The sequence below is a fragment of the Heterocephalus glaber genome, unplaced genomic scaffold (genome assembly GCF_053883595.1).
Source record: "Heterocephalus glaber isolate CG9 unplaced genomic scaffold, H.glaber_assembly_v1.0 deba00000122, whole genome shotgun sequence".
NCBI classification, from domain to species: domain Eukaryota; kingdom Metazoa; phylum Chordata; class Mammalia; order Rodentia; family Bathyergidae; genus Heterocephalus; species Heterocephalus glaber.
The window spans coordinates 42634696-42647871 of record NW_028258138.1 but is presented as its reverse complement, the minus strand read 5'-3'; the positions used below and the strand labels follow the sequence as shown (position 1 = coordinate 42647871).

General features: G+C 36.3%; 1 protein-coding gene across 4 annotated transcripts in view; it reads right to left on the bottom strand.

Annotated features, from left to right (window-relative positions):
* The window catches only part of Arl13b (ARF like GTPase 13B), a 72220-nt gene extending 59439 nt beyond the window's left edge, over positions 1–12781 (bottom strand). For 2 of the 4 annotated variants that reach the window (XM_021238817.2, XM_004857923.4), the window contains exon 1: positions 12409–12780. Coding sequence is in view for 2 of the 4 variants with exons in the window: in XM_004857923.4 (XP_004857980.1) it covers positions 12409–12467 (59 nt within the window). In the remaining 2 variants the exon portion in view is untranslated. Of the gene's footprint in view, positions 1–9976; positions 9995–12408 lie in introns of those variants that run through there. The other 2 variants (XM_087214092.1, XM_087214087.1) reach the window with 2 other exon arrangements.
* Between the last annotated feature and the right edge of the window lie 395 nt (positions 12782–13176).

The window sequence follows — 13176 nt, the reverse complement described above, 5'->3', positions numbered from 1 at the left end:
TTGACACACTTATATCTAAGAAACCAGTATTTTCAAACAGTTAAACAATGAGACATTCCCAGAAGTTGGAAGTGCTAACCTCACTCTTACTATTACAGTTGTCCTTAAGTCCTTGATTACATACCAAGCAAGGGCTCTGAGATGGGAAGGGCTCGTGGTATTGTAAGATTTATGGTATATTTGTATTAGTATTAAATAACGTAAAAGGGATTGTGACATTCTGTCATAACAGCCACAAACCTGGTCTGAGAGAGCTGGATTCAAGTACCAGATTTGCTATTTCCAAGCTGTGTGACCTGGGACACATCACTTCTCAAAATTTCATAAGAAAAATAGGATAATATCCACTCCAAACAGATGTAATGATAATTAAATTAGACAAGAAAAATAATGTGCAAAATGCCAAGGAAGACAGCAAGTGTTCAATCAATAGCTATTCTTATTATAACAACATAAAGACAGGGAATCCACAAGATAAAACCAGAGGTTTGTGCTGGAAGCAGATTATGAAAGAGAATTAAGAGTGCTGTTTTGGACAGGTTGGAAGGGGTGTTAAAATCTGAAACTGGAAGAGAGATCTGGACCGGGATTATGAGTCACAGGTGGCAGTTAAAACCATTAGAACAGATGAAGTGTCCCAGAGAATGTATAGAAGGAAGAGCCAGGGGACAGGGACCTTTAAAGAAATCCTAAGAAATGGCATCACTGGGAACAGCTTCCAAAAGAGTAAGAGATGTGTAGTAACAAATGGGTTGAATTTATATCCTGTGCCCTTTTAGTTAAAGCTACTTCACTCCGTCATTTAGCCTCAAATTGCCTCTGCAACTAGAGCATATAAAAGGTACCTAAGGTTTCAATATTGACAACTGGGGATGTAGTTCAGTGCAAAGGCCTTGGGTTTAATCCTCAGAACCAAAAAGAAAAGAAAAAGAAGACAAGACAAGACAGAGAAAAAAAGAAAACAAGAGAGAGAGAGAGAGAGAAGAAAGGGAAAAAAGGAAAGAAGTTAGACCACAACAATTTCTATGAGATGTTTCAATATAATAAAAATACAAATAAGGTATTGTTAATAATATATACAATTATTTTATAGATCAATTTGAGGCATTTTGTTTATCCTAAAATTTACTTATATTTTTATACACAAACCAAATCAGGTAGACAGGTAGTATGGCTCGTTTCCAATGGATATTTTATAATATTTCTAAGAATCACCATTATCCATTACCTAAGACCATCACAGTCATGACGATCACTTAAAAAATGATTATCTAGAAATAAGTAGACTGACTATACTCATGAATTGCACGTTGATGATAAAACCTACCATGATGTTTATAAAAATCTAACCATGCCATTTTTCTTCCTGAAAATATAGGATCAAGACAGGAGTGGAGGTATGTTCCTGCAATACCAGATTTTTAGGAGGCTGAGGCAAAAGGATTGCAAGTAGCCCAGGCTGAGCCATTCAGCAAGATCCTGTCTCAAAATAAAAACAAAAAAGGACTGGAGATGTAGCTCAGTGCAAAGGCCTTGGGCTTAATCCTTAGCACCAAAAAGAAAAGAAAGACCAGACAAAAAAGAAAGGGGGAGAGAGAGAGAGAGAGAGCGAGAGCAAGTGTGCACGCAGGAAGTCAGCCAGCCCACACTCAGTGGCTTATTCTTCTGTCACTCTGCAGCATATGAACAAAGTCCAGAATTTGACCCCCACCCCCGCCCTTCACAAACATCCCATACAACTTTTCATACAGTCCCTTCTACCAGAACTTGTCTTAACCCATTCTTTGTCACCAGTATTAAATATGCTGGACACAGTGGGTAACTTCAACAACATAAATATTTTCCGATGTCCAAATTGCTGAATAAATACTAAGTGAAAGTAAAATACAGAATTTTGAATTGAGAAAGTACTGTGATGAATTGTAATAAAATTAACTTACATAAATTTTCACACCAAAACAACAGCTCAATATGAAAATTAACATAAACTTTTTATCTTTTATCAAATTAGCTGAAGTTTCTCTGAAAAAGCCTACATCCTCATGGATTCAGGTAATAATTAACAGACTGATTTTTAAAACAGAAATAATTCTTAAGAAAAACATTAAAGTTAGGGATTAATAGACCTAGAAGTCTGTTCTATATTATTTTAATAATTTGCCTCAATGAATGAAGAATTATGTACTCTAGGAGCTAATGTTTGATGATGTTCAAGTCAACACAGTGGCTAACAAATCCAAAACTGAGTACATAAGGCTGTATTCTCTCACGACCTTTTTATATAACAGATATGCAAATTTATATAACAGAAATATAAGCAGTATAATATTGGAGAATATTATACCAATGAGCAAAGTTTGACACACAAAAATATTTTATTATCTAAAATGTTTAAAACTACATGGACCAAGTTCTAAATTATAACATACACACACATATATATTCTAAAAGTAAAATAAACACATATATTAACAGGGATCTAGAGACACTTATTTATGATAAATGTGTCAGAGAAAGAAAAAACATGATAGGATGAACATATTTAACAAAAAATTTATGGTCTGACTTTATTGTACAAGTATACTAATTTCTGATATTTTAAGAGCCCAGCGTAATATTTTATGAAAATCACTAAATTTATTGATCACTAATAAGTAAGAAGAGGACCAAACACGGGGTCACAATCTAGCTTTACACACTGATTAATTCAAATTCTCAGTGTCAGGTTTTCATATATCTAAAATATAAGGGAGGGGGCAGGGGGTAAAGCTCAGAGGTAGAGTTTAGGCTTAGCATCCAGGAAGCCTTGTTTTCAATATCTAGCACCCAAAAAATCATACCTAAATATGTGTGTGTATGCAAAATAAAAATCAAAAAGGATTAGGGATGTACCTCAGTGCTAACAGTGTATTTTCGTCATATATACATACACAGTATATGAGAGGAGAAATGTCTCTAGGTCTTTTTTTATCCTAAAATTCTACAATTCTTAGTAAGCATAAACAAGCGCTAGAAGGATAAAAAGAAATGTAACACATTCTTTGTTACATCAGCATACAGCACATTAGATAATCCTTCCTAATCTGCATGTTTAGCTTAATTAGGAAACTAAGACCTCAGCAACTTCTATAAGTGGTCTAGATTTAGTTGTATTTATTTAGAACAAAAAATGGTGGTATTAAGGTGCTATTCCCCAAGTTTAAAAGAAATCATAGTAGGGATATACATATACACACACATATGTGTGTGTGTGCGTGTGTGTGTGTGTGTGTGTATCCCCTATATATCCTTTATTAGACACTACACTGATGTACAAAAAGCAAAGTGCTTAGTGAGACATTTCAGGCTTTTAGATTTGGTCACAGTGAACAATAATTTCCTGATAAATTGGAAAGAAAAACTTTGACAGAATTGTGATGCTGAAAAAACATAATGGGCAAAAAAGTAGTTTGAAATAGTGCTTATTGCTGGAAGGGAGGCTGGGAGATGAACAGAGTTTAGGAAGTTTCAAGGAATTTTTTAAATGTATTTTTTCAAAAGTAAACTTCAATGCCTAGGGACATAGCTCAGTGTTAAAATCCCCAAGTTCAACCCCCAGTATCATCCAAAAATTTAAATTAAAATGAATAAGTAAATAAAATTGAAATAGTGATACCAAAGGTTAATATCTGTAAAATGTAGGTGGTAAGCATATCAGTATTTATTTTTTTAAATAATTATAAAAATATTTTTATTACTTTATATGATAAGTCTTATTGCCAGAATGCTTTCATATAAATCAGTCTTAGTTTTCTCCTCTGAAGTGGGCCGTTCCTGAAATCATGCTCTTAGAAAACATATGATGCACATATTTCTTCCTTATGGGTAAAATTATACTCCATCTCCTAGATTTTTCTGTTTTCTGTCTCTCACTAAGCATCTTGTAAATGACCTTTAATTCTTGCATATTTTACCATTACATTTTATTTCATCACCTACATGCTACTTGGTATAAATCACAGTAGCTCAAAGTGTATAGATGATAACACAATAAGGATGAGGATATGCTACAAGGTACAGATATTTACTGAGGATTATGACTTGACAGATCTTGTCTTCTGTTCCCAGAATGAAGGCTGCCTCCTATACACAAATTGCAATAATGATTTGAATGTTAAAAATTAACATATAAAAGTATTTTTGAAAAAAGTATAGGTGAACATACCTTGGAATGTTGACAAAATTTCTAAAATTGCACTGAAAGAATAATATATTTGAATAAAGAAATTTTAAATGTCTGTACCTTAAAAATCACCAAAAAAATTAATAACATAACAAATGAACAGATAATATATGCAAATACACTACAAAGAAGTGGTTATTACTATAAACACTTAAAAATCTCTTTTTAAAAATTCAATTAAAAATGTACCTGTCCAGTGAGGGGAAAATCACAAAGGAAATCAACATAAGAACTGGATAAAAATAAGGCTTTTCTGAAGAGCAATATAGCAATATATATTATTAAAAAATAAACCTAGGCAAATTAAAATTTTAGGGTTTATTTGGGATTCACCAGGCATATATGGGACAGCACCAAAACACAAGCAATGCAATGTTTCTGAAGGAGAAAATTTACAGCTGATATTTGAATCCTGATTAGGAGAAGCTAAAAAAGGGCATTCCAAATAGGAATGAAGGATTGATTAGAGAATTTAAGTACACCAAATCTGGCTGATCAGAGAAGAAAGATTGGCTTGAGATAGATATACCCAAGTCAAACCATGAGGATACTTTAGATATTATCCCAAAGTCAATTAGAAAATATTGAAGATTTAAAATCAGTTGCTGTGGGGTATAATAGTGAATGCCTGTATTTTCAGCTCTTTGGGAGACTGAGGCAGGATCACAAGTTCAAGGAACTTAATGAGAGCATGTTTCAGAAAAAAAAAAATTAGTTGCATATCAAAATAAAGAAGCACTGAAAGCAGTGTAGAGCATTAATTGGAAAGAAACACTGGAAAGTCTTATCTCCAAAAGAAATCTGTAAGAGAAAGAATAGAAACAAATTAGAAAATAAATACAGGAAGATGGATATAGTAGAAGAACTTTAAGAGATACAGTAATTCTTCTTCCTGTGGTTTTGTTACCTGTGGTGTGTTAGCTTTCCACTACAACAAAATACCAGAGGTAAATTATGAAAAGGATTATTTTGGCTCACAGTATTGAAGATTCTAGGGCATGACTGATTGGCCCCATACCTTTGGGCCTACATGAAGCAATGTATCACAGTGGAAGCATATGGTGAAACAAAAGTACTTACAGGAGTGAAAGAAAAATAGTTAAATTTTTAAATTTTATGAGAATAAAAGACATATTGCCATTAATTCCTCTCAAAATGCTTCCCCCTTGATTCTAATACATTTATCCCATCCTTCTTGCCACTTTCTAAAGCAGTTCTGGAAGACTGCCTTTACATGGTGTGATCAAAAATACAGTCAATGCTGCAGCCTAGTGCCATCCCATGGAAAGCCAGGTTCACAAAAATAGTACAGTGTGTCCTCATCACCTTATTCACTGGATCTGACACCATATGACTTCTGGCTCTTCCTCAAAGTCAAAATGACCATGGAAAGTAAATATTTTGAATCCATTCACAGCATCAAGACAGCCAGGCCAGTACAATTAAAGACACTCATGAAAAAGGATTTCCAGAAGTCCTTCAGTAGTGGCAAGAATGATGGAATAATTGTATTTGAAGAAAAGGGGACTATTTTAAAGACAATGATATGTCTTTTAGTGTAATACATTTTTAAAAATTTAAATGCATACTATATTTTTCAATCACATCTCCTCATAAGGCAGGAAGCAAGAGAAAAAGGAAGGGGCTGGGCTTACACAATCCTCTTTGAGGGCACACCCCCAATAACTCAAAGTCCTTCCTCTAGGCTCCACCTCCTAAAGCTTCACCACCTCCCAACAGTGCCACTCTGGCACTGTTTAACACATGGACCTTTCAGAGATACTCAACCAAACCATAGCATACATCCAGCCACAGCCTAAAAATACTAAACAGAAAGTTCTAGAATGAATTAGGAAGTTTTGGGCCAGGGATATAGCTCAGTGGCACTGTGCCTGCCTGGCAAGTGCAAAGTCCTGAGCTGAATTCCATCCCCGGTGCGGGGGAGGGGGGGTGGAGGGGGTGTACATTGTGTCCCTCTCTGAGAAATCTGATATCTTATGCCATCTCATGCCGTCCCAATCTGACCTGCCTGGGATGTGAATTTGTATATGCTACCCACCCATTGCTCCCTTAGTAGCCTTTTCATGTATCAAATTGACTTTACCACAGTGCTTGTGATCAATTTACTCTCATTCAACTTAATAATGGCCCCAAAGTGCAAGGGTATTGATGTTGGCCATTTTATTACAGTATATTGTTATAACTAGTTAATTTTATTATTAGTTATAGTTGTTAACATCTAACTGTGCTTTTTATTTATAAATTAAACCTTACCATTGGTAGTGAGTATAGAAAAAAATAGTATAGAGTTCAGTTTTGGGCATCCACTGGAACTTCTGGAATGTACCCCTCACAGATAAGAGATAACTACTGCATGAAATACTAGAAACAAGGAACTTGACAATGTGGGAGAAAAAAAATATATAGATGTCCAGAAGTACTCTCAACTTCTGCTTTAAGTAACAGGAAGCAGAACAAATTGACTAATAAACATACAAGAAAAATAACAGAAATATGTGGCATGGAAATGAAAAGAGGAGATAAGCCCAATTCTGAACATGTTGAGATGGAGTATTCTGTGGCAAATGGATACATAAATCTTGATTTGGTAGATCCATCTTTGTATGGGCTGGGGATTTAGCTCAGTGGCACTGCACCTGCCTCACAAGCACAAGGTTCTGAGTTCAATCCCCAGTACCAAAAAAAAAAAAATTCCAATCTTTGGACTGAGAACATGTCGACAGTAGCTGAAATTCTAACATGAGTCTGATCATACAGGGAGGATATATAGAAGAAAAGAGAGATGAAGACAGAACACAGGTGAAAACTTAGGAGACAAACGAAGAATGGCAAATTGACAAAAAGGGACAGAAAAGGAAGCAGGCAGTAAAAAAACCAAACTCATAAAAAAGAAATGAGACAATTTGAAGAGAGTGCTCTTAAGCACCAAATGATGCTAAAAGGTCATATAAGGAAAAGAATGAGAAGAATCTATATGATTTATAAACCAGGCAGCATCTGGAGTAGTAAAAATTAAACAAATAAGAGTAGAAGTCTACTATAAGCAGTTGCAGAATGCACAACAGAGGAAGAACTTGAACTCACCACCAACTGGGAATTCTAGGGTGAGTTGAGGAAGAAAGGTGGTAGTAGCTCCAGAGACAGATGCTTGTTTAGTATGGTAAATGAAATAATGGCCTCCCAAAGATGTCCACATGCTAATCTCTAGTACATGTGCATGTTTCCTTACATGCTGGAGGGAACTGGGGGCTTATTTCATATTATCTAATTGGGTCCAATATAATAACAAGGTTTCTTACAACAAGGAGGTAGGAGGTCAGAGAGAAAATGTATTATGCTATTAGATTTAAAGAAGAGAAAAAGGGCTGTGTTGGTTAATCTTGATTGTCAATTTGACTGGAGTAAGAGACTTGTGGAGAGAGAAAACACGTGTGTGTTGCTGAAATGTTTCTAATTTGATTAACAGGAAAACAGACTAAATACCCATTTATGCTCCCACTCATAGCTGAATGAGCTATTAGAAAAAAGGGCACAGTTGGAGGAAATATGCCAGGAGGACATGACCTTGGGGCCTATATCTGGTCCCTGGCCCCTTCCTCTCCAGCTCTTCACCTGTTCTGATTCCCAGATGCCCAGAGATGAGTAGTGATCCCTTATTACTGTGATGTTCATGCCTTGGAGCCAACTGAATATGGGCTGAGACCTCTGAAATTACAAGCTAAAATAATCCTCTCCTCCTTTAGGTTGTGAGTGTTGCGTACTCATCCCAGCAATGGAAAGCTGACCAATACACAGCCCACAGATAAGAAGGCAGGTAGCCTGTAGAAGCTAGAAAAGGCAAAGAAAAATAGATCATCCCCTTAGAACTTCCAGAAGATACACAACCCTATAGACTCATTTTAGTTTTTTTACCTCAGAACTGTACGATAATAAATTTGTATTGTTTTAAGTCACTCAGATTACAGTAATGTGTTATAGTAGCAATGGGAAACTAAAGAAAGAATACAAGACAAGCTCTGAAGACTAAAGAGTTTTGGTGGTAACAGTGAACAACACATTTTCAGATAAAAGTTTAATTTATATATCAGAAATTCTCCAGCTTCAGTTGTATATTGATTTTTATACTTTAGGTTTCAATGAATGATAATAGTTGAAGCAAGGAAATGAAACACAGAGCACAAGCTTAGGTGAATGACTGTGATCTCAGCACTCTTGGTGGCTGAAGCAGGAGAATCACAAGTTTGGGTCTAGCCTGGGCAACTTAGTGACTTAGTGAGACATAGTCTCAAAAAAAAAAAAGTCTGAGGCTATAGCTCAGTTCAAAGTCCCTGGGTTCAATCCCCGGGACTACAAAAAAAAAAAATATTGGAAAAGAAAATGACTCCTTTTACCAAAATAGGAAGGAAAGATGGAGAAACTTTATTACTGATAAATATAAAATATGAATTGTGGAGAGAACATTACTTATCCATACCTGTTACTCAGAATCAGTATTATTTATTGAATGACTACTATATGACAAATATCAACTATTTACGTGAATTTGCTCTCTCCAAATGCTGCAAGACAAATTATCAACACCAGATGAAGGGAAAAGGGTTTTTAAAACTCCTAGGATTCAGAAGCCAACATATCTGACTCAAACACTGCACTGAGAAACCCGCTAGGTACTACCTTAAGCAAGTGTGGGGATTATAATGACTCATAATAAGACACATGGCCATTGGCATCTGCACTCCTCCACATACATACTGTGAGCCACATATGTACTGTGAAGGGCACATAGCCTCTCTGTAGTCTTTCCAACAATGCAACAACTTAGTCAAATCACAACAAAACAGAAGAGAACAAATTAAGGGGCACTCCAAAAAAAAATCTTATTAGTACTATTCAGTCTCAAGATTATGAAATGTAAGTAAAAACTGGGCAATTGTTACAAATTGGAGAAGAGTAAAGAGACTTGGAAAATGTAGTGTGGAATAATCCTAGGCCACATCCTGGATAGGAAAACAAAAAAGGACATTAGTCAAAAACTAATGAACTTAGAGCTGGGTATGGTGGAGCACGCTTTTAATCACAGCATTCAGGAGGCTGAGGCAGGAGTTCAAGACCAGCCTGGTGAGTTTAAGGCCAGTCTGAACTATATAGTGAGACCCTATCTCAAAACAAACAAACAAACAAACACCACTAATGAACTTAATGAACTTAGAACAAAGTCTTAAGTTTTATTACCAAATAAAGTTTGGTAATAATATTGTATCAAAGTTATTTTTTTAGTTTTGGTCATATACTGTGTGGCCTCAAAAAAATATTTTAAGCAACAAACAAGATTGCACTGCAGTGCTTCTACTGGACCAACACATTTGTCTCTTTGGTCCAGTATTATAGTTTACTCAAGACTAATTTACAAAGCTTAAAAGCCTAGGTTCAGGCTCTGGCTTGTTAGCAATAGCAAGCATGGTTTGAATATTGGCTGGGTTCCTAATTGCCCGGCATCGCAGGAAATTCATTTTGACCTAGGCTGGTACCTAACACTTCATCTTTGACTCTGCCCTTGTCTGTATCACACAAATCTAATTCCTCAGCCCAGTCTCTAGAATAATATGCTCAATGAGAAAGCATGTAAGTGAGGATATGTGAGTAAATATAAAGGTTATAAAACAGATGAGTCAGCAAAGTAATCTTAGAACACATTCTATACATTAATAATACATGTACATTAATAATTATTACCTTCTCACATTTGCAAACACATCTTCGGAAAATATAAATAAAGAATCCCAATGTGCCTAAAACTTAAAACATTCAACAGAAAACATAAAAAATAATACTCAGAGGTAGTTTTTATTTAAAAAGTACAGAACATTTTATTTTTTAAAAATTAGCTAGTTCACTTCTTATTTATTCCAGCATAATAAATGGAACAACTTGCTGTATTATTTACTGAAGGATGATTATTGGAAAAGGGTGATTGAATTATGTATAATACTTAGCAAATATTTACTCAGTCACTGTTATGACAAGGATACCTAAAAGATAGGAGAAATCAAACTTATTTTCAAGTCATTTTATAGTCAATACTATCTAACACTGAGAGATGTTTACCTTTGTCCTTTATATTAAGATCAGCAGGTCTAAGAGATATGACGCAAATTATATATAACTTTAAATTTTCTAGTGACCACATTTTTTTTAAAGTAAAAAAGTAAAATTAATTTTAATATTACATTTTGTTTAACCCAATCTATGCAGAAGTTATATCAAGATGTAATCAACTTTTAAAGGGGGGTAAGGGATATAGTTCTATGTCAGAGCACTTGCTTAGCATGCCCAAGGCCCTGAATTCAATTCCCAGTATTGGAAAAAAGAAGAAAGAAAAAATGAAAAGAAAAGAAAAAACACATTATCTTTTGCATAATGAATCTTCAAAACTTACTACACACTTATAGTATTTCAATTTGAACTAGTCCCATTCACATGTTTAGTGGCCTACTAAATAGTGTAAGATCAAGTTGCAGCTTATCAAAGAAGAATATAAATTCTGAGTTGTAGAGTTCAATTTTAATTCTACTTTGCTGATAAAATTCAATGATCTTGTCTTTTTGGAAATCAATACATTCTCCTTTCTTTTGAATTCTAAACAAATCTTGGTGAATACAACTATAGTTGCTATGAGATGTAAAAACTAAGAATGATGAATTAAATTGCAAATTCCTTTGAATTATAAGTTTTGAGTGTTTTTTACTAAAAAAGGATGTATGTTCTACTGCTCTCATAAATATCAAATACATTTTTAAAAAGCAAACAGAGAAACATGAAGGGGTATATATTATGAATAATTTTAAACCCTATAATCTGATCAGAATATAATTAAAACTGATAAATCAAAATCTATACATCCAAAAACATACCTTTCACTCTTAAGAGTCAATCATATTACTTATATTTAAAATACTGAAATCCACTTAAGAGTTAATACAGGGGAAAGAATTTCAAAGGTTCCATTTTGGTGGTTTATTTTCTAAACATTGACATGTATTTTCCTTATAATGTGTAAATACTGCTTTTCAGATTCATTCCTTAAAGAATAGTTCATCTTTACAGCAAGTATTATATTTGGAATGTTAACGATTAAAAAATACTTTAGCCTAACTCCAAAGAATTCTATAAAGCCAACATTATTTACAAAGAATAACAAACTTTTTCTAGTTTGGTCCTCTCGATTTTAAAAGCAACATTTCCATTGACTCCTTCCTTACACAGTGACTGGTGTCACTATTTTTTTTAAAAGAATATTAAACATTGGACCAGGGATGTAGCTCAGCGGTGCAGTGCCAGTCTGGCATGCTCAAGGTCCTGAGTTCGATCCCAGGTATCAAAAAAAGAAAAAAAAGAATGCACTAAAAGAATATTGAACAAACAACGAAATAATAGGCACTTAGTATTAATACCTTTAGCACTGCAAAATTAATTGTTTACCAGTGGACTTTTTCAATTAAAAGGTTTTAAGTCCATTTGAAAACTGAAGCTGGATTATAGTTAGAAAAACACTACCCACCACTTATTCTCGTTGAACTCAAAACTTCTGAGATGCAGATATTACCACTTCGTATAATACATGCAGAAAGTGGGGCCCAGAGTGATTGAATCATATAATTATTAAGTCCCAGAGCTTAATTTCAAGCCCAAATCCTCAAGCAAAATAGTGTTTGTGCGTGTAAATAAGAGAGGCAGAGAGAGAAGAGGGAGAGGCACATCAGAGAGGGAGAGGGGAGGGAAGGGAAGAGGGGAATGGGATATAAGAATATTGTGAAAAGTATAATCCATGCTTCTATCTTTAAAAAAATCCACTACTAAGCTTTCAGAAGAAAAATACACTACAGATAGTTTCTGATCACACAGAAACAACTTTTTAAGAAACTCAAACTCATTCAAATTACAACGTCGGTAAAAACTGGTGATCAGAACTTAAAGCCAGACAGAAAGACTACAAAATCCCATCTCTCCCCCCCTCCCAGGACAGTCAGGCCGGGAAGGACAAGATCCCTTGAGGCCTGGTAGTGAGTCGTCCAGGCGCAGGGAGAGGAGGCAGCGCCCTGCTCGACCCCCGGGACGCAGGTCTTGCTCCCTCTGAGGACAGCGCCGTAGAGGCGGCTCCAGCCTACCTGACAGGCTTCTGCCAACGTTTGAACCAGCTGCAGCAATTGGCCATCAGACTGAACATCCCAGGTCGCTCTTCCCGCCGCCTCCCATCAGAGCCCTAGCAGGGATGGGGCCCCAGCTTCCCCAGGCCGATCCCAGGAGCCCCAGCCTCTCCCAGCCGACTAGAAGGCGGATAGTCCCGGAGGACCAGCTGGGAGGGTGGGAAGGAGACTGGTCCGAGCACCACGCCCCGCTGCGTCCACCCTTGAGACCGGAACAGCTATCCTCCGCCCCCAGGGACAGCGGGACCAAAGGCACAGGACAGACCCGAGCCCAGTTGGTCCTGGCCAGAGAAAACCCTCGCAAAGACGTGTTGACGTTCTCCTAGGCGCAGAAGACCTTCCCCCCAAGCACCGCCCACATTGTACTTCTCCAATCATTGGTTGAAAACCTGATTGTGGCGCTTCGCGTGGCTAGCAGGGCCTGGCCCTCCACCCAATCCGAGAGGCGGAAAGGAAAAGTAGGCGGGCTCTAGAAGAAGAAGGCGGGGCTCCGTGAAAATGGCCTTCGTAACTAGGCAACGGAAGCGTCCAGAGATAAACCAAAAATCCAGATAGATACCAGTCAAGGCTTAACCTTGTGTACCCATCCAAAATCTGTTACTTGCGGAGGGTGCTGGTTTGATCTATCTCCAATTAAGATCCTAAGATCTCGGAATTTGTGCGTGGGTTTGTTTCGTTTGTGCAGGCCGGGATGGGAATCCTCTCGGGTTCTGGCACTCAGAATGTAGA